The 26,748-nt window shown below is 46.2% G+C and overlaps 1 protein-coding gene across 4 annotated transcripts; it reads right to left on the bottom strand.

The window, feature by feature from the left end:
* Window positions 1-4: 4 nt before the first annotated feature.
* prkacaa (protein kinase, cAMP-dependent, catalytic, alpha, genome duplicate a) lies at window positions 5-25,337 on the bottom strand. 4 transcript variants are annotated; one of them, NM_001201183.1, is given in 13 exon segments: window positions 3,389-3,687; window positions 4,416-4,580; window positions 6,596-6,718; window positions 6,823-6,841; window positions 6,844-6,856; window positions 6,859-6,894; window positions 6,897-6,918; window positions 7,676-7,802; window positions 9,363-9,445; window positions 10,199-10,297; window positions 11,874-12,002; window positions 13,677-13,738; window positions 25,178-25,337. In NM_001201183.1, coding segments are annotated over 13 exon segments (1,053 nt in total). In that variant the 5' UTR covers window positions 25,227-25,337; the 3' UTR covers window positions 3,389-3,561.
* Window positions 25,338-26,748: the final 1,411 nt, after the last annotated feature.

Raw genomic sequence — 26,748 nt, 5'->3', positions numbered from 1 at the left:
TGCGTCATTTTAACAATTAAAACTTTATTGGAATGATACATGTTGCAAAATATTATTCTGTGTATTTTTTTTTAATTATTATTTTTTTGGCTTTTTAATTTTTTTTCATTTTTAATTTTTTTTTTTAATTTTTTTTTTTTTTTTTTAAACATACTCCATGTGTCTTACAGGGTTGTTCTTCCATCAAGTTCTCCAGAAGGTAAAATAATTAAGACTGTTAAAGGCAGAAGAATATACAGTATTGTTTCCCGAAAAAAGGTACAATTAGACCACACCATCACCATACCCGCGTCGGGAGGAAAAGAGTTTCTCGTTATTGAAAATACACTTAGAAAATATGACCAAATAAAGAAAATAAAGAAAAAAGTAAAAATCAACAAATGGTGGTGGTGTTTATTTATTTATTCTCTTCTCTTTTCATGGCTGTGATTTTAAAAAGGAACTAGAAGAGTGTCGGGACGCGGACGTGTACGAAGGCAAACTGACGCGTGGACTCGATGCGCGAGAAGCCGGTTGATGATGTGATGAAGGTGAGGAGGAGGAGAGGAGGAGATGGAGAGGCGTGTGACCGAGCGTGTTTTACCGTCGGATTTTCCGTTCCGTTGCGAGAGAACGAAGAGGACCCAGAGAGGGCGAGTGCGCCGGGAGAACCGCGCTAAACGGTCGCTCGTTTGCGTATTCTCGCTCTTGTTAGCGGTGCGGTCGGAGACGCGTTTAGATCTTTGGATGCTGGAAAACGCTGCTTTTCTTCATCACGTGTGCGGAAACGCCACCCCCGGATATCTCGGACCAGCTCCGGAACTTTCCACAAACCGCGTCGGGATACGAACGGCCCCAGAACCGATCCTGGATCGGTTTTACTTCAGGGAACGTCGGCTCAGGCGGGGTACGGCCTCTGCCTCGTGAAAATCCGAAGTATTATCCCCGCGGCCCGAGCGCGGATAGAAACGCCGCCACGCGCACGTCAACGAGCGTCCGTTTTTATTTCCAGCACGCGAGTATACAAAGCATAGCAGTGGAGCCGTTTCTCATATGGACATCCATTTTATGGCATTTAAAACAAACAAACAAAAATAAACAATGAAAGAAAGAAGGAAGGAAGGGAAGAAGAACATTCTAGGCGGGGGGAAAAACAAAACACAAAACTGAGGTGGTTAAATAAAGTGGAATTGACAACGAAACGATCTGAAGCGGTTTGTTTATTTCCTTGAAGGAAGCGCTCTAAAACCTACAGCTGGCGATGCTGCACAAGCGAACTACTTCATCGAGAACCACGATCGGCTCACGTGCGGCAGAACCGAGAAAACGCTACAGAGCTTTTCCTCAGACGTTCTTTTGTAGACTTGTGTGTTTAAAAAAACAAACAAACAAACAAACAAACAAACGAATAAGGTGACCATCCTGGATGCGACGGTGAGAATCCGAACCGGCCGACGCAAAACGAATCGAGGCAGAGATTAAAACCAGCTGCGCGTGTCGGAGCGTCACGGAGACCCGTTTAGATCATCTCTCGGGTTTAAGACGAAGAACTCTCGCTGAAGGTCCGTCCTCCACACACACACACACACACACACACCCACCCACCCTTGCGACTTTGCTTTTTTTGTACCCTCAACCAGAAGTCGTTATTTGAATCATGAGGCTTATGAAGCAGAAAAACTATGCAACACGTACAAACGAGACAAAAATGACACGCCGTTTCTCTCTTCACTCCGGAGCGAGTTCTTTCGCATCCCATTCGAAAGTGGGAGTTCGAATCTCGACAATGACGCAGCCATCAGCGGCTGGGAGCGAGAGACTCAAAAGCTAGACAAGCTCTCTCTCTGTCTGGGTGGGACGGGCATACTCTCTCTCTCTCGGTCTGTCTCTCTCTGTCTGGGTGGGACGGGCATACTCTCTCTCTCTCTCTCGGTCTGTCTCTCTCTCTGTCTGGGTGGGACGGGCATACTCTCTCTCTCTCGGTCTGTCTCTCTCTCTGTCTGGGTGGGACGGGCATACTCTCTCTCTCTCTCTCTCTCGCTCTCCCCCTCACTCTCTGGGTGGGACGGGCATACTCTCTCTCTCTCTCTCTCTCTCTCTCTCTCTCTCTCTGTGTCTGGGTGGGACGGGCATACTCTCACTCTCTGTTCTGTCAATCACAGAGACACAAACCAATCACGAGCATCGGTGTGCTCCAGTATGTGGAAGAGGGCAAACTGCTTCCGTGTGAAAGAGCGCTGCTCAGAAAATCCTGGTTTTTTTAAACATGATACGTAGATTAGATTATATTACAGTCCGATCGTTTCAGACGACGTAGTGATATCCGTCTAGCTCACATCGTTTCCGGCTCAGAAATCAGCAAAGCAGCCAGCTCGGACAAAACCGCTAAAGCTCCGCCCCTTTTATACAGCAAAGTTTCAGCAGAGAAGGGGAACTCTGTCAGCTTGAGGGCTTTAAAAAAAAAAAAAAAAAAAAAAAGGACGAATCCTTCAAGACGTTACTCGTTATAGCTCGAAACCAGTGACAACTTCTTGGTTATCCAGAGGACTTTCATCACTAATAACTACTCAGTAATGACTCCAAACAGCTGACTCTGACCAACCAGGTGGTACCCTAGGGCGTATTCACCCCTCACTTGGGGTTAAGACGTATTAGATGTAAATGAGGGCCGGGCAAGCAGGAGGACACTTCCTGAACCCGGCTCGGAGAACAAGAACGAGGATTCTGTGACGATTTCCACACTATGGGGAGGGGGAAAAAAATGGCTCCCTTCAACTCCAGCAAAACACCTGCTCGCCGTCTCGGCGTTGCTCGGACAGATTTGGGATGGGAAGATGCAAAAGGGTAAATAAAAATAAAATTAAAAAAAAATTCAAAACAGGGAAGCAAGACAACAGAGCAGAGTGTGTGTGTGTGTGTGTGTATGTGTGAAAGAAAGAAAGAGACGTGTAAAAAAAAAAAAAACAAACAAAAAAAACTGCTATGATGGACGCACTTTGATTCAGTACCAGGGATGAAGCTCTGTGTGTGTGTGTGTGTGTGTGTGTGTGTGTGTGTGTGTGTGTGTGTGTGTGTGTGTGTGTGTGTGTGTGTGTGAGAGAGAGAGAGAGAGAGAGAGAGAGAGAGAGAGAGAAACACAAAGAACCGACCACCCCTCGACCCAGATGACCCTCATTACGACTCTGAAAGGAGATGAAAATGGACAAATATAATAATTATAACTAAGAAGAACAATAAGTGATGAACGATCTCGAAAGGCAACACTGCTGACTTTCTTGGGACATTTTTTTTAAACCCCGCCTCCTCCTCTCTCTTTTGTGTGTGTGTGTGTATAATAGTGTGTGTGTGTGTGTGTGTGTGTGTGTGTGTGTGTGTGTGTGTATACAGAAGAAGGGGGGCTCTACATTGGTGTTGTTCTTGTTGTTTACTGAATACAGACTCAAGTCCAGTCCATCATCATCATCATCATCATCTCTCTCTCTCTCTCTCTCATTCACTCTATCTTTATCTTCATCTCTCTCTCTGCTGCCCCGCCCTCCACATCGCTCCGTCGCTCTCTCCCTCCGCCTCTCCAGGCTGGATCTAGAACTCTGCAAACTCCTTTGCGCATTTTTCCGAGAAGGACACCCGGATTTCCTCTTCCTCGTAGTCGTCGAAGTTGCTGGTGTCGCCCGGACCTTTGCACTTCGGGATGAAGGGGGCCTCGACCTAACACACACACACACAGAGAAATTATGTTGGGTTTCTGGGACGTGTATCCACAAAAAAATTTAAGACTAAAAAAGTGGACCATTTAGGGGGGGGAAAAAAAAAAAAAAAAAAAAAAAAAGAGTCTTGGTCTTACTTTAAAAAGGTGCAAAAGAAAATAGAAAATGTCATTAAGCTCCATATTCAAATGGACAAAACGTGATGAAACGCCCTCTAGGGGTGACATTCCAGTGGTGATTATGTGATTAAGTACCCTTTAGGGTGCCCTTCCAGTAGAAAATGTGATGAATTGGTCTATTCAAATGGACAAAAACGTGATGAAATGCCCTCTAGGGTGCCCTTCCAGTGGAGAATATGATGACGTGCTCTACTGACATGGGAAAATGAGTGAAATGCCCTTCTAGTGGAGAATACATCATGAAGTGCCCTATAGGGTGCCCCTACATTCTCTAATGGCTGCCCTTCAAATAAATAAAAAAAGTGCTCTCTGGGGTGCTGCTACATGATGAAATGCCCTCTAGGGTGCCCTTCTAGTGGAGAATATGTGGCGAAGTGCCCTCTAGGGCTCCCCTACATGCCCGAACGTCTGCCTATACGGACAAAACTCTCTGGGCTGCTGCTACACGTGATAAAACGTGACGAAATGCCCTCTAGGTTTCCCTTCCAGAGGGGGCTGCAAAGTAGAGATCCGGCTATCTGGGGGTTATAGTGAAGCGAGCCAGACTGACCTTCCTCTGATAGATGGCGATCCAGTCGGTGGTGGCGAACCACTTGTGACCCTTGATGTCGTTGACGCCGTTCTTGAGGTTGCCGAAGCGCTTGGTCAGGTCCACCTGGAGCAGGTTCCTCAGCAGGTCCTTCAGGTCTGAGCTGAAGTGGGAGGGGAAGCGCACCTGGAGAGAGGAGAACGGAAGAACGTGAGGAACGTTGGAGCAGCACCGATCCCAAATTTCATCTGTAGAGTCTCCCGCGAACTATTCCCGAACGAAATCAAGCGGTGCTCTGTTCACCTATTTTAGATTCTTTCCGATTTTTATTATTTTACTCGGTTCGACCTCTTACACCTAAATCCTTCTACCTGAAAACAAGAAGGTGGTTTTAAGAAAGACGAGAAGCACACAAACCGTGGGACAGAAGGAATATAACTCGGGAAAAGGAAAGAGGAGAACAGGAGAAAGGGGTTTTCCGAGAAGGGAACGACGAGATCCACTCTGAAGAGTGAGTTGGCGAACCGGAAAACCACAACTCGGAAGAACGAACCATAATCAGGTAGAAGGAGGACTACGATCGGTAGAAAGAACCGGAACATACACGCGACCAGCCATTACATTAAAACCACTGACGGGTGACTATCATCGATCATCTCGTTACGGAGGCACCTGTCAAAGGGGTGGGACATACTGTATTTATCAGGCAGCAAGTGAAAAGTCAGTTCTCGAAGTTGACGTGTTGGAAGCAGGAAAAATGGGCGAGTGTAAGGATCTGAGAACGGTGGCGAGACGACTGGGTCAGAGCGTCTCCAAAACAGCAGGTCATATGGGGTGCTCCCGGGATGCAGTGGTTAGTACCTACCAAAAGTGCTCGAAGGAAGAACAACTGGTGACCCAGAGACGGGGTCATGATCGCCCAAGTCTCACTGACACACGTGAGGAGCGAAGTCTAGCCCGTCTGGTCCGATCCCACATTAGACCTGCTGTAGCGCAATTTTCTGAAAAAAGTAAACGCTGGGTCTGATAGAAAGGAGTCAGAACACACAGTGCATCACAGCTTGCTGCGTGTGGTGCTGTGTATCTGCAGAGAACAGGGTTCTCGGTCAGAGAACCCACGCTGACCCCCTGTACACCACCACCTACAATGGGCTTCAGAACTGGACCATGGAGCAGTAGTAGAAGGAGGCCTGGTCTGATCAATCACGTTTTCCTTTACATCGTGTGGACGGCCGGGTGTGTGTGTGTGTGTGTGTGTGACTTACCTGGGGAAGAGAAGCACCAGGATGTACTATGGGAAGAAGGCAAACTGGTGGAGGCAGTGTGATGCTCTGGGTAATGTTCTGCTGGGAAACCATGTGTCCTGGCATTCCTGTGACACGTACCGCCTACCTAAACATTGTTGCAGACCAAACACACCCCTTCACGACAACGGTACTACCTAACGGCAGTGGCCTCTTTCAGCAGGATAATGCGTCCTGACACGCTGCAAAAATTGTTCGGGACCGGTTTGAGGAACCCGACAAATAGCTCATGGTGTTGACTCGGCCTCCAAATTCCCCAGATCTCAATCCGCTCGAGCGTCTGTGAGACGTCCCGGACAAAAGTCCGATCCACGGAGGCCCTACGTCACACCTTACATGACTTAAAGGATCCGCTAACGTCTTGGTTCCAGATACCACAGCACACCTTCAGAGGTCTTGTAGAGTCCGTGCCTCGACGAGTCAGAGCTGTTTTAGTGGCACGAGGAGAGGAGGACCTACACGATGTTACGCAGGTGGAATTAATGTTATGGCTGATCGGTCTATCTAGCAGAGAAATAAGAACGTAAGGGAAAACAGAACGGGAGGAGGAGAATGATCAAGTAGAGAAAGAGGAGAAGCGTACTACGATATGAGAACCACACTTACAGAAGGGGAAGAGGAGAAGGAGTAGTAAAAAAAATAAATAAATAAAAGAGGAAAAAGAGTACCACGCTCAGACAGGACGGAGGGAAGCGGAGAACCGTACTGGGAAGCACAGTTAGGAATAAACAGGAAGTAAAACAAAAACGCATGTCGTAAGCATTCTCAGATTATTTTTTCGAATGAAAGTTTAGGTGTTTATTACCGAGTGACTTTATTTCCTGAACCGATGGAGATTTGGAGTAAATCAGGAACGACTCACGGCTGAAAGGTTGCTCGGGGCTATCCTCCACTCACCTTGCCTGAGACGATCTTCTCGTAGATCTGAATGGGCTGGTCAGCGAAGAACGGGGGATATCCGGCAGCCATCTCGTAAATCAGCACGCCCAGAGCCCACCAGTCCACCGCTTTATTGTAGCCCTGAGAGAGAGAGAGAGAGAGAGAGAGAGAGAGAGAAGGAACCTTCAGAACCTAGCTCAGAAGTTACGTTTCAGAGACTCGGGCGTGTTCGTGCGTGTACGTACTTTACTGAGGATAATTTCTGGAGCCAGGTACTCTGGAGTTCCGCACAGTGTCCAGGTCCGGCCCTTTACACGCTTGGCAAAGCCAAAATCTGTAACCTGTAGGAGAGAGGTAAAGACCTGAAGAACTGAAAGTTCTACACATGATCACATGCCTTTATTGATCACGTAGACATTACAGCACAGTGAAATTCTTTTCCTTCGCATATCCCAGCATGTCAGGAAGTTGGGGTCAGAGCGCAGGGTCAGCCATGATACAGCGCCCCCTGGAGCAGAGAGAGTTAAGGGTCTTCCTCAAGGGCCCAACAGTGCAGCTTGGCAGTGCTGGGGCTCGAACCCCCGACCTTCCGATCAGTAACCCAGAGCCTCGACCGTCAAGCCGCCCCACAAGACGTGTGTTTTAAGCTACTCTCACTCACACGGGAACTGTGCTGCTTTTCTTCCCCTCATTCCAATATTACCCAACATCACGCTTACGACACCGATCAGAGGTTCCTCTCAGCGCTCCTGAGGTCACCGCAAAGTCAGCGTTTCTATACACAGGTACTCGTATGACGTTCCACATCAAAAAAACTTTTTTTTTTTTTTAAAAGTATAATCGTTGATGTGGCAAAGTTTTTATTTTGTTAAGAGACGTTTATTTAACATTTACGGAAGGAGTCGCGAGTGTCGGCGCTTTGTAACAGTTTTGGTAACAAAGTTTCCCAGAACAGTGAATGATTGACAGTCGCATAGCTGTTGCTGTACTGCCCCTTTGGAAGCCCCGCCCAACACCCCTCATCGCAATCTGTCGCATTGCTCCGATTTTCTCGCTATAAAGATACGTGTGTGTGTGCGCGCGTGTGTGTGTGTTTACCTGTATATAGCCCTGCTGATCGATGAGCAGGTTCTCAGGCTTAAGATCTCGGTAAATGAGGTCGAGCGAGTGAAGGTATTCAAACGTCAGGACTATCTGCGCGGCGTAAAAGCGAGCGTGAGGCTCACTACAAAGAGAAAAAGAAGAAGAAAAGAAAAAAAACAAGAACAAGGATTTAAACATCATTACATCCTTGAAGGTATTCTTCCAAGACTTATTTGATATTTTTTGTGGACTGCGCGTATGCAGACAGATGCAAAATTATTGGCCCCCTTGGTAAAAATGGGTGTGGTTATATTTTTTATATTTATTAAAAAAAAAAGGAGAGAATAAGAAGGAAAGGTCGTCGTGGTTAATAAGCTTAATCTCACATTGCAGTAATGAGTAATCTGACCTTTAACTGAAGCATATTTATTCCACGAAAAAAAAAAAAAAAAAGAAGAAAGAAATGAAAATACATTACGACAAACCTCTAAAAATTCTTATATACCGAGTTCTTCTACACTTTACTAGGAACGCCTGTACATTCGTGCAGTTATCCGATCAGCCAATCACGTGGCGGCAGCGCGGCGCCGTCAAGAGCGTCAGTTAATCTTCAGATCAAACATCAGAAAGGGGAAAATGTCTGATCTCTGTGACGTTAACCGTGGCGTGGGTGTTTGTACCAGAAGGGCTGGTCGGAGTGTTTCGGACGGCAGCGTTTTAGGCTCGACGTGTCTCTGAATCTACAATCGGACGCCACCGCCATGCCGACAAACCATGTTTCACCCGACCAGAAACGCAAGTGTCTGGAGTTTTCCTGCTTTTATGGTCAGATGAATCAAAAATGAGCTTTTTGACAACTGGTTTTGGCGGAAAAAGAAGAAGAAGAAAAAAAAACCCTAATCCACTGCTGTTAAACAGGGGCGGGGCGATAGAACAGAAACATCCTATACACGATACACAATATGTATCATGATATATGGGCTGGATAACTAAACAGTGTTGCGTTTATTTAAAACAAACGAACAAACAAACAAAAAACACGCCTACAATATCTCAAAAAAAATAATTCCGACTCATTTGGATAAATTCGAACAAATTTCAGGACAAAATCTTAGCGCGACGTCTTTGTCGAGTCTAAATACTATTAAAAAATGTTTTTAAAACGCTTTCATACCTGCAGCATCTCGTCAAAGAAAAGTATCACGACGTCATTTACCACGAGATGGAAGTTACACGGGTATAAGCACGGTGTGGCGGAGGAACCCCGTGAAGACTCCCGGACATTCCAAGGAGATTATAAATGAAAACCAGCGCTGCTTCTGCCGTGAGGTTACAACCGGGACGCCACTTGTATTCTTCCAACCGCCCGAAAATGATTCAGTGACCTCCGACACGGTTTATAGCTCACGCTAATAAACTTTTACAGCCGGGGTTGCCAAGAATTCCCCGGCTTTTTCACCGCATTCGCGTTTCTTGTATCCGATACTGATCGAACGCTTTCTATAAACGCAATGTCTATATAATGAACCGTATTCATAATGCATGCATAAGGCATTAGATTATACACACGGTCATGATTATTTAAGGAAGATGCATTATTACACAGTACGCCGCGACGACGCTTTACGAGACGATACGAATAGGCGCGTAGTTCTTTACAGCTAGTGTGCGGTTCCCCCGCAGATTGGTGCAGGAGACTCACCTGAACCTGCCGATTCTCCTCAGATGAGAGAACATCTCCCCTCCTGGAACATACTCCATCACCATATACAGGTTAGTGTTGTCCTGAGGAGCAGAGACACACGGTTAGCCTGGACATCAGCAGTGTCGTCACTACTACACCAAGCATAAAGGAATACCAACAAGCTGCACCGGTTAACCCTTTCATCTATATAGTGTCCGCTCTTACACGCTCAATTTAAAAATATAAGTATATACAAGTTCTCCAAATCAACTGAGCATTAATATGCAAATTAAAGATCTGCATGTCTCTAGAGGATCTGGCGCTCTCAATCTGTACCAACATTCCGCATCAAATTAAAACTAAATTCATTCATTCATTCATTCAAGTAAAAATGTTCTTGTGCCTTCTTTTTTTGTTTTTGTTGTACTCGCAGACAATCTTGTTTACTTTTCAGACACGAGTAACAGTTACGCAGAGCCACGTATCCGTACGCAGTTTAAAGCGGAAATGCGGACCCCGTGCGAAAGGGTTAAGGAAGTCTGTGCGGTCTCGCGTGCTTCACGTTCAAGTACCGTCGGAACATTTCAGATCTTTTTCGCCGTTAATTTAGCCTCTTACGGTGCGGCCGAGTCGCGTCGGAAAGGTCACGAGTGTTTACGAGATGAACGCAACCTACAAAGTCGGAATTACGAGTGGGGAAAGTCGGGTTTCCGAGTCGGAGGGGGGATCGGAGTGTTCGCTCGTCTCAGGAGCGGATTCGAGTTATCGTGCGCTTGGTACGGTGACACGCAGGTCGCTTCCGGAGAAAACCCAAGAATTAAACGATGCAGTCTGTTAGGAATCGATCCGAACACCTTGAAGGAGTGCTCCAGCCGGACGAGGAAGGGGAAGCTAACAGCCTGCAGGATGCGTTTCTCGTTCAGTGTGTGTTCTATCTGTTTCAGCTTGACCACCTGAAAAGACAAGACAAACAGCCAGCAGAGTTACACACACCCCCCAAGTAGCCACAACATACACACACACACACACACACACACACACACACACACACTTTCCAATCACCACCACCTTTAAAATTATTTTTAGATTTAACAATCTTAGTACGATTTCTTTCAGGTTTACTTTTAAACCCCATTTAAAAATAAAAATAAAAATGCGGTTTGTGACTATTTTCAGACACGTTTTATGTTTTGTTTAATCGCATTCCTAATAAATATACATAACTGATGCTAACTAAATATCTGTCTAACGTTAGCTTTACGAGGGCGGGACTTCCATTTCGGTTAATAGAGGAGAGTTCGAAACAACGTCCGTCAACCGTTCCAGATTTATATATCGATCCGTTCATCCGTTTTTATCACTGGGAGGAAAAAAGGACAAAAATTCTTTTTGAGCGACAACTCAGAGCAACGTACTCCGGTGTTGAAACGCGCAAAAGTTCCTGCGCAGAGACAGGGGAAAAAAAAAAAAAAAAAGTTCCTACGCAGAAACAGTAAAAATAAATGAATAAAAAGTTCCTACACAAAAACAGTAAAAATAAATAAAAAAAGTTCCTACGCAGAAACAGTAAAAAATACATTTAAAAAAATAAAAAGTTCCTACGCAGAAACAGAAAAAATAAATAAAAATATAAAAAGTTCCTACGCAGAAACAGTAAAAATAAATAAAAAAATAAGAAGTTCCTACGCAGAAACAGTAAAAATAAATTTAAAAAAATATAAAAAGTTCCTACGCAGAAACAGTAAAAAATACATTTAAAAAAATAAAAAGTTCCTACGCAGAAACAGAAAAAATAAATAAAAATATAAAAAGTTCCTACGCAGAAACAGTAAAAATAAATAAAAAAATAAGAAGTTCCTACGCAGAAACAGTAAAAATAAATTTAAAAAAATATAAAAAGTTCCTACGCAGAAACAGTAAAAATAAATAAAAAAAATAAGAAGTTCCTGCGCAGAAACAGTAAAAATGAATATATAATCTTTCTGTGGCAGTTTTTCGTTTGTCACCCGTTGGACCCGAGTGGTAGGTTTGTTTTTCCGACACTGCATGAAAATGAATGCTGCTGTTAATCACTGGCATCATCAAAGACTACAACATTCAAAGAAAATAAAATCGGCTGATCATTTCGTATATATAAAATAACGACTATTTTTCTTTTCTCATCAAAAAAAAAAAATCTGTGGCATTTATGAAAACAAACCGGCGTGAATAAAGGGTAAAAATTCTGAAAACGAATGAATGTTTCAATATTTGAATTATGATCAGAACTGATGCTGGTAAAAATAAGTAAGTAAGTAAATAAATAAATATTTAAATCGACGTCAGTGAAAGTGGAAGAATATATTCATCTAATATTTTTATGGACGGTTTTTAGACACTGACATTCTCGTCCTTTATGGACCTGTAACTTTTTTTTTTTTTTAAAAATTGGCACACAAAGAAAAAAAAACATGGGGTGGAGTGAACGATATGAACTGATACTGGGGGTTCCTGAGAGGAGAAAGCTTTAATACGGTTCTCTTCCCCGACCTTCTGTTTGTCGAGGATCTTCATGGCGAAGTGCTGTCCCGATTCTTTGTGCTTGACCAGCATGACTCGACCGAAGGAGCCCGTGCCCAGCGTCTTCAGCCTCTCAAACTGGTCCAGAGACGCGGTGTTCTGGGGAAAAGAGATACTACGTAACACACGGCACGTACACAAAGTACTATACGTATCTAGACAGAACAAACCGCAGTGTGTGTGACAGATAGAAGAATTCAGCTGATAAACCAGCTCCCTCCCCCATCCATCCATACACACCTCTAAGGATAGAAACAAACTAAAACATCACTCCTACACTTCAGCGCTTGTCCACTAGGTGGCACAGTCCGCCTCGTTATACTCCATGGGCAATCGACAGGCTTTTTTTTTTTTTTTTAAACCTGCTGATTGGATTTTTTAAGCTTCGAGCTTTCCTTGATCCTCTTCTCTCTCTAGATCGTGCCTTTTCTTTTACACTCCTCACATGTTGCACGTTACAGAGCCTCTGTATAGCGCTGTAATCGAATTATAACTCACGTAACAATGTTCTAAAGCTTTAAGAAAGGAACTTGAAGTACACGCGTACGAATGTGACACTAGGGCTGGGTGATATATCGATATAACATCGAGATCGTGATAAACGACGACGCGATACGCTTTCCCGAGATATTGAAAATCCCCACCGGGCGGCTGAGAAGCGTACGCTGTCGTTATTATACAGTACGAGAGCGGCCTCTAGAGGCGAAATAAAAACTTTTCGTTGTGTTATTTGAAGTGTTTTTTTTTTTTAAATGATAATTTTAGACATCTATATTTCGGTGTGTTATTTGGAGTGTTTTTTTTCCCCGTTCAGTTTGGATGTACATCTTTTATTTACTTTAATATTTATTAATAGTTAAGATATATTCATTTCACTTTGAAAAGTACCGTACATTTTCACAGTGCAGTCGGTGCTGTTTATTTTTGTAATAACGTCCAGCACTATTTGACCGAGTGTTTCGTGTTCGTTCAGTACCACGTTTAAAAACTATCGTTTGATTAATCGGTTATCGGCAGGTAGATCCCGCCCGGCTCAGCGATCGCTATCGGGAGACCCCCACAAGGAAAATCCCTTGCACGGACTTACCAGCCTAGCGAACGTTCCCGTACGTCGGGTTTCCAAGTCGGACCGTGAACGTTTAAACACACGTTCCTCTTAGAACGCTCCGCTGTCGTCGCGATTGTCATCATGGACCGCGTCTCAGATTAAAAACCCTGACCTTACATTAGTCACTAATCTAGAATCTCCACAAGGCTGGAACACTAAACACAGCGTTCAGCGGGTTTGAAGGTGACGTGAGAGGTTTTTAAAAAATGAAATCAAACACGTGTCAAGTATTCAGTCTAGGCTAGTACACGCGAGGATGCGATTCGAGACACGACACTAGTTCGAGGAAGGCGGACGGGTACGTCGGTCCGTTTTTATTACTGAACCGCACTAGCGCGGCGTGTCCGGACAGCGGAAAAGACTCGAAGAACGCGCGACCGATTTATTTAATTAAAACGGGAACGTTTCGAAAATATTAGCCCCCAAAAATCCCTCCTCGATGTTCGGAAATAACCGTATACAAACTAAAGAATGAAATGAAAGACAGATTTCTAGAAGATAATCTTCGTTAAATCGTAACCGCGATGCTACGAGACGTCGGAGCCGTGACGACACTGACATCGTCGACTCACCGAGCGAGCTTTTAATGACTTTCACAGATGCTATTAACCACATGGTGTGCGTGTGTGTGTGAGAGAGAGAGAGAGAGAAAGGAAAAGGCTTACCTGTGCCGGATTCTCCCATTTCTTAAGGAAATCTTCTTTGGCTTTGGCGAGAAACTCCTTCACTGTAAAGAGAGACGTTAGTCAATTCCGTTTGTTCAAACAGGGTTAAAGGGAAGAGTAGCTTCAGACACAGACGGAGTAAAGACACACGCTCGAGCAGGAAGCTGCGGATACACACCTCCCTCTCACACCCAGACACACACCACATCGGAGTGTGTGCGGGTATATTTTATACACCACCACCACACATGCGTATAGGATTTTAGGATCGCAGAACTGAACGTGGAATCGCGCGGACTCCGGGATATCCCGCCGCGCTCGCCGTTTCTTAAAGTCACGGCAGATTTTCCGCAGATTCGGGCCGGGACGCGTCACGCGACGCCGTCGTGACGCACGTTCGGCCAAAGCCCTCCGAGACTCATGAGTACAGCTAAAAGGTCTCGTTTACTAACAGACGTCACTGCGGGGAAAAAAAACTACGGGGAAATAAAATGCAGGAACATTACACATTTTTGGCCGCAACGATCACAAAAAACCTACCTGAAATCCTGCATGGACGGACACACACACACACGTACGTGCACACACACACACACAGCTAGTCCCTTTCCTCTGTGCAGATGTGAGAAATCCTCTGGTGAGGTTGTTCCTGTTGCATCACGCCCTGAAGGGTTTTCTTCCTCTTTATCCCACAGCGACGTTCGTTAAAGAACAACATTCTGCATTTCTTATCCATTTATAGCTACATTTAATGTATGAAGAGATTACTCCTGTTCTCGCTGCAGTACAGCCGCTACAAACGGCCGTTCCCTCCCCAGACCCCCCCCCTCTCTCTTTTCTCTCTCTCCCCCCCCACCCCGAGTAATAAGACCAAAGAAACCCCACTGAAGATGACCTCTGTCCTAACGTGACCGTTACAGAGCGCCGAAACTGGAGACTCCTTCCATGAGCGTTACACGGACGTCTCCGTACGGGGAACGCAGCATCAGAACGAAACGTTAGAGCGAGCGCGTTAATATAAACCTGCACTACTGTCAGGGACGCTGGGGTAGAAAATTCATCCACACCTTACGCGCAAGCAGAGAGGTATTAAATCACGAATAAGCACGAAGTAGAGGCATCCATTTTGCCCCCCCACCCCCCCACTTTGTAGCTCGGACGTGTCGAGAACGACGTGATCCTGAGCTCCGACTTCCCAACGTGTAATCTAATAATCTCTAATCTCTCTCGCTCTCTCGCTCATACACACATAATCCAACACTTCCTGTTCCCACCAAGACGGAGTCAAATCAATAGCAGCTGGCACCCTGTGTATGTATACACACACACACACACACACACACACAGTGTTTGTATACAAGAGTACACTCAAAACGTTTAAAACGACGGACTATGCAGAGTTAGTTACTAAGTGTGCCTGCTAGTACACACACACACACACACACACTAAAAAAGGGCATGCAGAAGGAAGTACACACATCCACACCCCCCCCCCCCCCCCCTTATCTTTATAGGCCTAATGGCTGTGTGGGAACGTCGCGATTCCCGGCCCTTCCCCGCTCCTCTACTCCGCTCGCCCGAGGGAACGCCAGGCCGCTCCGAACCCTCGGGGGAGAACGACTCTGCAGCGAGAGTCTGCACGAAGCCTGAGGGAAGTATTTCGACTCTGCACAGAGACGCAGCGAGTGTGTACACTCGCAAAGCACGCATGTAAAGGGCATAAGTGTGTAAACACACACACTCGCACGCGGCCGATCTGAGGGAAAGCATAAGACGTTATCTACTACGGTCATAACTTCCCATGCAGCTTGGCGCTCTCGGGACTACGCCTCTTCCTCCATCTCAACTGCCTCTCTCTGCGCCTCACTCTCTCTCTCTCTCTCCCTCACTCTCTCTCTCTCTCCCTCACTCTCTCTCTCTCTCCCTCACTCTCTCTCTCTCTCCCTCACTCTCTCTCTCTCTCCCTCACTCTCCCTCTCTCTCCCTCACTCGCTCTCTCTCTCCCTCACTCGCTCTCTCTCTCCCTCACTCGCTCTCTCTCTCTCTCTCTCTCTCTCTCTCACACGCACACACACAGGGTTCTGTACATGGGTGAGGTCTGACATTTCTACTTGATTTAGATAAGTGAGAAGGGAGGGGGAGCAGCAGCCAGAGACCAAAGTTCATACACACACACACACACACACACACACACACACACACACACACACACACAGCGCTGTCTCTGACACTCGACTATATCGATCACAACAGGGGTCCGATATCATATCGCGATACTCGACGCTCACATGATAGACAAACTGGCGGGAAAACACCAGTGTCACGAGAAAAAATAATAATAATCTGAAGAAAACTCGCATGTCCACACACAATTTATACACGTCAACGACTTTAAACTGAAAGCCGAAAAAACAAACAAACAAACAAACAAACAAACAAAAACACACACCACTAATAATTTGAATAAATTCTAACTATAAATTTGACCATTTCAGCGGTTCAAAATTTAAACATCATATCAGCTGCTATGAATCTTTTTAATAATCGCCATCCATTTATTTATTTATTTATTTAAAGGTCCCGATGCCGGCGAGATCTCTATACGGAAAAGTGTCCCGCGACATAATTTGTCACCACGTCGATGTATTCCGTCGTCGTCGCGGCGGACGACGAAACCAAGAGCGTCGCCGTCCCTCCCCTCCCCTCCTTATTCGCGGTGAGCGACGAGCCCCGGCGCCCCCCGCTGCACGGCGAAGAAAAATGAGAGAAACGATGACCACCCCCCACCTCTCCACCCCTTTCACCCCCAAGATCTGGGACTGACTGCGTTTACGTTCCATACGTTTCCAGACTTGTAGGAGACCCATGGAAACTCTTCTCCCTTACCTTCACCCAGCACCACCGGACCCTCCGACCCCCCCGGCGCTGCCTCAGAGGCTCGAGACAACGCCGCCGATGATGATGATGATGCTGCCGTCGACTCCCCCCTCTTCCCGCCGTGCCTCCTGGAGCTCTTACGGTCACACATGAGCATCCGGTACGCTCTTCCTCGTCGTCCTCATAAAAGCAGCCTCATGGCCCTGACACGGACGCCCAGTCCGAGCCGCGGTGCTGGATCTTTCCACGCAGGACTACACGCTCGCCACCCGGGCGGATCAATCGGACCCGTGCTCCATTTGTATCACTATTTATTCTACACACACACACACACACACACACACAGCGCTGTCTCTCACACTCAGCTATATCGATCACAACAGGGGCCCGGTCACCGAGGGGAGGGGCGCGGCCTCCGCAACAGATTATTTCCAACGAGACGGGAAACAAACATCGTTCCAAGAGCTGACAGGTAGCGAGGATTTGTGAGTGGCTGTATAATCAAAATGCGTATGTGCATACGTATGTGTGTGTGTGTGCGCGTGTGTGTGTATGAGAGAGAGAGAGAACGTTCACGTACTCGTCGTCCTCCACTCGTTGGTAGTTCACAATCAATCGCATGGATCGATCGGTGCAGCTCCAGGCCACCGAGCCACGCCGTGACGCCAACCGAAAGGGTCAAACAGGACGGATCGCGCCGATTACAGCCGGATCCTCCGCTCCGATTGGTCAGGAGGCGTCGCTTAACTTTCTAATAGAACGGCAGCTCTGACCGCAAAGCGAACGACAGGCTCTCGTTCGAACGCGTTATCGTTCCTATAGCAACGAGCTCATCCGCGGGGAGCTTGACGGCAGAGCGTCCAAACACGTCTGACTCTTAAGGAGACGTGCGTTTAACATATACAGACGTCTAGACGTTTCCGGGAACACGACTAGCTGCGATTTTATAGTTTCATTAACGTTTTCTCACGTCGCTGGCGCTTTCAGGATATTGTTGCTGGAATCGAGCTCAACTGTCCGGCCAAACCAGTGGGAAAAGCATGGAAACGCTCCAGATTAGACACTGGGGTAATGGTGGTGGAAAAAGGCTATCGAGCAGCAGTGCCAATCCTCACACACACACACACACACACACACACCACACCGAGTCATGCACAAAGGAAATAAAGAGCAGTGCTCATTTGCAGGGCAAAGACAGAGAGCGAGTAAAAAGAAACTGAAACGCAGAAAAGAGCAACGAAAAAGAACGTCTGAGAGAGCGATAGCAAAGACAGAGAGAGAGAGAGAGAGAGAGAGAGAGAGAGAGAGAGAGAGAGAGAGAGAGAGAGAGAGAGAGAGAGACCCTCTTACACAAGCCTCTCAGTGGTAAATAACTAACCCCTTCCTCCTCCGGTTCCGATGCCGGTAGTCGTCTCTCCAGTCCCGTACACAACCACAATTTTATTGCTGAGCTCCGCTAATGTCCAGTAACATTTATTTATTTATTTATTTTAAAATACACCTGTATTGGTGATACACACGACTCCGAATAGACTCTCGTAGCATCTAAACATCGCATCATCATCACAGTAGCATAAACCAGCCGGACCAGGATTTCGCGATTTTGCGATCGCAGACACGAACGTGAAAAGAAAAAAAAAATAATAAAAATAAATAAATAAATAAATAACATTAAAAAAAACAAAAAACAAACAAACAAAACAAAACAAAAAAAACACGAGTGATCCCTGGAATATCCGGAGGAGCTTGCGATGTTCTCCCGAAATGCCCGCAGATTGTCGCCAAGACGCGACGTGCGGCGTCGTCACGTTCTGCGCGTTCACTTCTTCGAGTCACGCGAGTTGAACGCGAGTACAGCCGAGAGGTTGTTCCGTTTTATTAACGAACAGCACCGCGAAAGAGTGTTTAAGTGATTTCCCATGGTGGTGGAGGCGACAACAACAACAACAACAACAACAACAACAAAAAAACCCAGCGCGAGCAAACTTTTGGAAAAAGCCGCAGCAAAATCGAACGTTTTTGGCCGCGACAATCACAATAAATAAATACGGTATAACAGCAAATAATTTATATGTTTTTGATGTTTGTTGGTAAACGAGACCTTTCAGCTGTACTCGTGCTCGACGCACGTGAATCGACGAGCGCTTTGGCCCGGATCTGCGGTAATTCTGAAAAACTGTAAAAAGCTCCTCCGTATAGCGCGGCGCTCGCTCGGTTTCGCCGCGATTCCGTTTGCGTTAATCACAAAAATCCTGGATTTCCACATCGAGGGTCGTCTTGGCGACAACTAGAAAGGCAACACCTGGATGTTTTATCCGGCACTACAACCAAGGTAGACTTCGTTATAAACCATTATATTGATTATAAAAAGCCACCCGAAAATCGAAGTATCTGCTTCGAGTTCTTCAGAGCCGTGCCGATGTGTTTCAGGACACAGCTGGACTTGCTGTAGATCTATAAACCCTTGGCCCTGGCGCACAAAGTCTGAAGGTAGTACCGCAGCAGAAAGCAAAAAGGCTTACGTGGAAAACCGTACAGTTCAACTCTGATTTCAGAAGTCGTAAAACACAAGGCTGTCGTCGAGATAGAACAGCACGTTCGAACGACATAGATTGGAAAGACTCGGCAATTTACACAAAATAAATAAATAAAAAACTGTAACCTTGAGGCTCCGGTGCGAGAACTAAAATAGAAAACGCCGGACCTTAAACCTGGTCTCGGGAGAGCGATTATTGTTTGGTGTAGGTGGGGAAACCGGGGCCGTTTTTCTTTTTCTTTCTTTCACTGAACTACGCCTTTAAGTAATCCGACCCCATTCGAGTGGAGTACAGGATGCCAATCGAGGACCGACAACTAAACAGATATCTGTTGCGCAACTCAACACGGACTGTAACCCACAGATATATTTATTTATAGACGCTGCAAGAGCTCCACCTTGACAGCATGTCAAATCGCATCGTGAAGGCCTGCAAACAAAAAGTCGTTCGTGGGTTACGAAACGTGCCGCCGTCGGATTTTTTGGGGAAGTATGCGAATCATAAAAAAAAAAAAGAAAAAAAAAAAAAGGGAGTGAGATCGGAGATGAAAAGGACTTTTGAGTTTCGACTGGTAGTCCCAGCACCACGAGCGCCTGCTGATCTGATCGAGTAAAAAAAAAATATTTTAAACGTTTCAAACACGAGACTGAGTTTTGGACAAAATCCTACAGGTGCTGATGGACTGATGGATTGATAGCACCTTGTCCAGCGTAAGAGAAGAGAGGGAGGGAGGGAAGGAGGGAGAGCCCAGAAAGCAGGACACACTGACAGATCTCCATGGGAGACAGACACACGGCCTCGCTGGAACTCCTACGTGAAACGGCCAACACCAGGCAACAGAGCAAACATTAGACGGTGAATAAAAAGGGCTTTGTGTGTGTGTGTGTGTGTGTGTGTGTGTGTGTGTTGGCAGAGCCACATCAGTCCACTGAGCTTCAACTGCAAAGTGTATTAAAATCATCTAATCCGCTCTACAACGCCCCAGCTTACAGAAGCTTTCCACCAGGACTCTTTTTAACTAAGCTGCTAGATTGCTGATTGAGGAAAACAACAACAACAACAACAACAACAACAACAACAACAAGCAAAACACGACAATCGCACAAGAACTCCAGAACTGCATGACTTGATCATCTCACACACCCCCCAAAAAACCTAACCTCTTGTTCGGCTCCTCCTCCCGCCGTCCCACCCGATCGCGAGTCGCCTCGGCAGAGCGTCGGACTCCACCTCTACAAGCATGCTCTCTAAACCGAGCCACTCACTAGAGACGAAGGCTTGCGGGTCATCCCGGGAGCGGTGTCGATTGCCCTCGCCAGCGTCCAGATCACCGAGACAGGGACCGGCGTGGTGGAAAAGCCTGCCTGCTAATCTTTGCAGCACCGACATCCGAGTTTGCGTTTGACTTCGCCTGGAGGCGTCCAAACTTGACGGGAGCGGAGTTTCACACCCGACGGATGTGAAACTCCTTGACGTATCGGGATAACGATCAGGTTCGGTTCTTGCGCAACTCCACCTTCAAAGACTGGTCTCGCCTTCACACATCCGGTAGGCCAACGGAGTCGCTCCTCAACCTCATTGTTCTCGTTCTCCCCGCTACATGGACCGAGCAGCCAGAACGTCCTTTCTGTGCGCACCTCCGGTGAGAAATGGCTCTTCTTAGTCCGTGGCTCCGATTGCAGTCCTGCACCTGTCTCTAGGGATCAGGGTGGGCCAAAAGAGATGGCAACGATAAAGCCGTTAGGCATGCCATGGGCAGGAAGTCCAGAACCCTCCCCATCCCCCTTTCACAAACCTGTCCTGAGGTCACGGGCCTCATCCGTCTCCTTTACTGTATGTTAGTATCCCCAGACCGGGGGGGATGGGAGGCGAAAAACAACGACTCTTTGCTCTCACAAAGCAAATCTATCAACCTTATTCGAATGACATTCAGTCACATGGCAATAGAAATCTGCTCTTCACACCTAAGTTCGAGCAGCAGCAGGGCCGCTGAGACTCATTTCGCACATATCTGTCCCACCTCGCAGCCAGGGTTCTCCAGCTAGAAGCGAACCGACAAAAAGATCTCGACTTTGGATGGTGGGAGAACGACAGATATCAGGAAACAAAAACCTACGAACATCGAGTTTATTTTCTGTCCACCGATGCAAGCGCACGCACATCAAAGGCCACGGTCTACGACACGTACCTTTCCTAAAGGAGAAAGGAATTCCTAAACGTCATCAGTGGCAACAAGGTTTGAGATATCTGGCCTGCCGAAGCAAATCAGCACAGAGTGAGGAAAAAAAAAAACCCCATAGAAGAGAAGAAGCAGACAAGAACAAGAGGAGAAGGTATCTCCACCTAAAGCCATGTGCACTAGGCCAAACAAAGTGGTCTTGTTCATAGCGTTGTCGTCACATGATGTTCAAAAGACTCTACAGCGTCACAATAAAGCCCGGAGAGATTCACACCAGCTGTATCATATGACTCCGCCTCCAAAGCTTCTCCAGTGGAGACTCACACACACACACACAAAGCCCACACCCATCCCGAACCAGCCTCTGGCTCCCCTGAGATCTCAGCCCTACAAGCTTCTGTTTATATTTCAGGCTCTCTCCACTCCAACCCCCCACATAAACACACATCAAGCTCTTCTCTATAAGTCGACCTTCGAGGTCAGAGAATCTTTCTCACGAGGTCCACTGTGACTGGAAGCTCCAAATGTTTCCCACTTCTTTCCCCTGCCCGACATGTTACAGCAACTTTAACTTTAACCCCAGTTAAAGTAACCCCAGGTAATATTATAGTACAGCCCATCCGAACTGACATGTTGGCAAAGATCACGTTCGACCCTGTGGGAAAAGACGTTTTGTTTGAAGTTCCTCTTCAGCGAGAAGCGCTCACTCGCTCGTTCCTATTGGCTCAAGCCAAAACAAAACCAAGCTCGAGTTTAAAAAACGTAGAACAAAACATAGACGGCTTTGAAAAGGACGTGTCGGAGATGTAGCCGTACTTTAGAGTTTCCAGCACAGGTACGGCCTGCGTACGTGTTTATGATCATGTGACCTACTAACGCTCAAGCGCGACATGTAGCCACGCCCCCGACAACAAGCGCTTACGATGAGACGTGTCGATGGTACACGTGGTCTGGAGTTTTTACCGAGACGACCACACGTACATCGTGAAGACGCTTCGCTGAGAAACCTTTTCTGGTCCGGATACCACGTCAGGGCGTTTTCACACCTGCTCATCAACCCTGGTGCCGACCTTTCAAAACATTCTTTTTATTCCGGTCTGTTTTCAGAGCTTCATACGTTGGCGCGTTTCCTTTTGAAACGGGAAGTCAGAGTGAAGTGCTCGACTGATTCACACGGCCGCCGATAGCTTTCGCGACCCGACGTGCCACACCCCCGACGAGAACGCCAACGAACTCGCCAGTAGATTAGCGAAGTACGGATAAGTGACGAGTTTAACCAGAGCCTCTGTTTCAGCTGCGGAGAATCTCTAGCCACCGCCGGGTAACACCGACGATATCCGAGACGACGTTGAGACGCCCTGGGGTTCATCCGTACGCATTTCGAGCCACAGAGTCGTCACCCGGAGGCATCCGAGTTGTACGCTTATAGTGGCGCAAAAACACGCCTCCAGGGGTAGGACATATACGGTTCCGGAGAGCGTTTGATTAGACGATCGCGAGTGAATTCAAGATGTACGTCGTAGGAATTTCCCAGAAGTAACGAACTATACAACCAACATGAGAATCTCTCTAAAACTACTTGGAGTGAGGATCATACTGGCGTCTGGGCCGCTAAAGGACGGGTACAAAAAGCTCTGAAATTAAAAAGCACAAAGATCGCCTTACTTACTTTTTTCGGACGTTAAATAGACGTTCAGTAAACGTTTAACTGAAACTCCAGTTTTGTTTGATGGAGAAAAAAAAAAAAAAAAAAAAAAAGAAAAAAAAGAAGAAGAGCAACACTAATGTTTCACTGCCTCCAAGACATCATTTCCATCGCTTCCAGTCCAAAGTGTTCGTTAAGCTTCACATACACAGGAAGTCAGTGAGAAATTATGAAACTGAAAACGGGGCCTAAAACTATTTTAAGCCTCGATGCACCTCTAACTTGCACACGATGACAGCGCCCCTCAACAACAACAAAAAAAATTTTTCAACTTTAACAACCTGAGTTTGATTATTTCTATTTCTACGACGAATTCCCACAACAGTGAAAACGGGGGGAAAGTACTCACATTTGAACTTGTGTAATGGTTTTAAAGACTGACCTACGTCCGACCAGAGCTCGAAATTGTTAAACATACCAACGATAAAAAAATTCTAGATATGAAAATACTACTAATACATCTTATGGCAACTCAAATGAGGTTAAAAAAAGAACTGTATTGTTGTATTGTGATATTCGACAGCGTCACCCAGCACCTTACCCCCGACTTCGCCAGGGTAAACAACAACAACAACAACAACAACAACAGATCTTCTGAGCACGGACTCTTTCACACTGAACTACACGAGTCCATTCTCACTAGGCCGATTTCCTTCACTAGGCTAAATAAAATAAAAAGATTAGAGCGATTCGGACGAATCCGAACAAGGTCGCGCACGTGGAAACGACACGGACGAGCCGAAGATAAGATTCTCTAATCGGCGTAGCCGTGTCTCAAACCACACACCGTGACCTCACACCTCAAAGTATTTACTATGTACTTATCTACAAGATTACTGCACTGGACGCGATTTAAGTGCGTTCCGACACGAGACGCTCGCTAGTACTGTACGTCGGGACGCGCCCTGTGTGTTTTAGCACACTGTTTAGTACAGTAGCATGCAGCCTCTGTATTTGAATTGTTCTGTGAATTTGGACCTCACTGTTTAGTACACTAATGCTACATGTATTTTGACTTGTCGGGTCTATTCGGATCTAACACACTGTTTAGTACAGAAGTGTGCAGAGTGGGACAGATCCCATGCATTTGGAGTATACTGTGACCTAACACACTGTTTAGTACAGAAGTATGCAGTGTTGTTCAGAGCCCTTCGCATGTATTTGGAGTGTACTGGGACCTAATGCACTGTTTAGTACAAGTAGTATGCATGCAAGACATATTTGGAGTGTACTGGGACCTAACACACTGTTTAGTACAAGTAGTATGCATGTGGGACATATCTGGAGTGTACTGGAACCTAATACACTGTTTAGAACAGAAGTATGCAGTGTTGTTCAGAGCCCTTCCCATGTATTTGGAGTGTACTGTGACCTAACACACTGTTTAGTACAGAAGTATGCAGTGTTGTTCAGAGCCCTTCCCATGTATTTGGAGTGTACTGGGACCTAACACACTGTTTAGTACAGAAGTATGCAGTGTTGTTCGGAGCCCTTCCCATGTATTTGGAGTGTACTGTGACCTAACACACTGTTTAGTACAGAAGTATGCAGTGTTGTTCAGAGCCCTTCCCATGTATTTGGAGTGTACTGGGACCTAACACACTGTTTAGTACAGAAGTATGCAGTGTTGTTCGGAGCCCTTCCCATGTATTTGGAGTGTACTGTGACCTAACACACTGTTTAGTACAGAAGTATGCAGTGTTGTTCAGAGCCATATCCATGTATTTGGAGTGTACTGGGACCTAACACACTGTTTAGTACAGAAGTATGCAGTGTTGTTCAGAGCCCTTCGCATGTATTTGGAGTATACTGTGACCTAACACACTGTTTAGAACATAAGTATGCAGTGTTGTTCAGAGCCCTTCCCATGTATTTGGAGTATACTGTGACCTAACACACTGTTTAGTACAGAAGTATGCAGTGTTGTTCGGAGCCCTTCCCATGTATTTGGAGTGTACTGTGACCTAACACACTGTTTAGTACAGAAGTATGCAGTGTTGTTCGGAGCCCTTCCCATGTATTTGGAGTGTACTGTGACCTAACACACTGTTTAGTACAGAAGTATGCAGTGTTGTTCAGAGCCCTATCCATGTATTTGGAGTATACTGTGACCTAACACACTGTTTAGTACAGAAGTATGCAGTGAGGGACAGTATCCATGGCGTGAATGAGCAGTTGTATAGCAGGTACTCGGGGTACTCACCGCTCTCCATCTCGCTGCCCTTGTTCTTGGCGGTGGGCGCGTTGCCCATGACTGCAGGCTGGGGGTCAGGAAGGAAGGAAGGAAGGAAGGAAGGAAGAAGGAAATCCCTCAGTTCGGCTCTTCTCACACCTCAGACCTCTGATCCCGACTTCAACATACGAGTCGATTCCTGATTTCCGGCGCGCGCACTAGCTTGGCTCAGCTAGCTATTTATAACCATAACTCAGAGACCCACTCATTCACCGTGGAGAATTCGGTCAGTTGCCCAGTTAGTTATGCTAGTCAGTTATGCTAGTTAGCCTGTGGCTGTCAGCTAGCTAGCTAGCTAGCGAGCAAGCGCTAGCTAGCAAAGCAAAACAGGCTATAAACAGCGCGTGCAGTGGCTGCAATCTCCGCCAGTACAGTCCGATCCGTCGAGGCCACTTGACTACAATCTTGTCTTTGCAATCTTCCTCTTTTCTGTCCTTTCTCTCCCCCTCAGTTCCTCTCTGAACCGAGGCAGGCCGTTTCCACTTTCCCTCTTATTCCGCGACACACACACACACCTTATATATATGTGTGTGTGTGTGTGTGTTGTTTTTTTTTTTCCAACTCCAGAAACAATTAACGCCACAAATCTGTTCTGTTATCCTTAAAAATCGTCACTGCTGTTTATCCAAACTTTGTTCAGGTACATTCGTCATCGATTAACCCTCGGAACTACACCTTTCTTCCTCTCATAATTCGACAGTGAGAGCCCACCATTAACATTAATCCTCTACCCACAGCTAGAGGGAACTCCTGCTCCGCGAGAGCCCGCCTCCGGACGCTCGCGATTGGACGACTCTTTTGTGACGCGGGGCAAATTCGCGGTGCGGATTGGTTAACGCGGCTGACCGTCATGAGCAGTAGGCGCTATGATTTGTCAACTGATATGTGTCTGTAAATTTGTACTCCTCCTTCGCGCACACACAAACTGATAAATAAAAATCGTTTATTTTATTTTATTTATTTATCTATTTTTCTCCCCCAGTTAGGTTTAACACAATAGTTTGATTTTGGGTACTTTCAGGTTTTGGAGTAATATCGTTGTCTATCAAAAAAGAAAAAAAAAAAAGGAAGACATTTTGTAATCCGCGATGGCAGATGACTATCACGGAGGTTTTTTAGTGAACGGCGCGAGCCCCTCCCGCTACACTAATCCGTGATTGGCTGCGTGACGTCAAGGTGGGCTATTTTTAGAAAGTTGGTCAGAATTTGCGGCACTCGGACAGCCTGCGTCTAGAATATTAACACTGTGCTGTGCAAGACACACACACACACACACACACACAGGATGCAGGAATATCAGACGCAGCGGTTATGCACGCCGTAGTTCTTAGACACGGGGTGGCATAAGGGTGGCACCCCTTTATTATGGGTCGCATTTCCACAATATCTGATTTGTGTGATCACATATTGGCATTACTATTGGGTACTGACGTCACAGTTCCTCTATAGTTACTAACATTTAAACTACATAATAATAATAATAGTAATATTAATAATAAACACAGTAGTAGTAATAACAGCACCACTTGCAGCAGCAGCAC

Source organism: Ictalurus punctatus, chromosome 24 (genome assembly GCF_001660625.3).
Source record: "Ictalurus punctatus breed USDA103 chromosome 24, Coco_2.0, whole genome shotgun sequence".
NCBI classification, from domain to species: Eukaryota; Metazoa; Chordata; class Actinopteri; order Siluriformes; family Ictaluridae; genus Ictalurus; species Ictalurus punctatus.
This window is presented reverse-complemented; position numbering and strand designations above follow the sequence as displayed.

Coding starts and splice junctions, on each gene's coding strand:
- prkacaa (XM_053675048.1), bottom strand. CDS start 20,479: ATGTCGGTGCTGCAAAGATTAGCAGGCAGGCTTTTCCACCACGCCGGT. Junction 12,003..13,676: donor AATGGGAGAATCCGGCACAG/GTAAGCCTTTTC, acceptor TCTTTTCCCCAG/AACACCGCGTCTCTGGACCA. Junction 6,919..7,675: donor ATCAGCAGGGCTATATACAG/GTAAACACACAC, acceptor TCTCTCCTACAG/GTTACAGATTTTGGCTTTGC.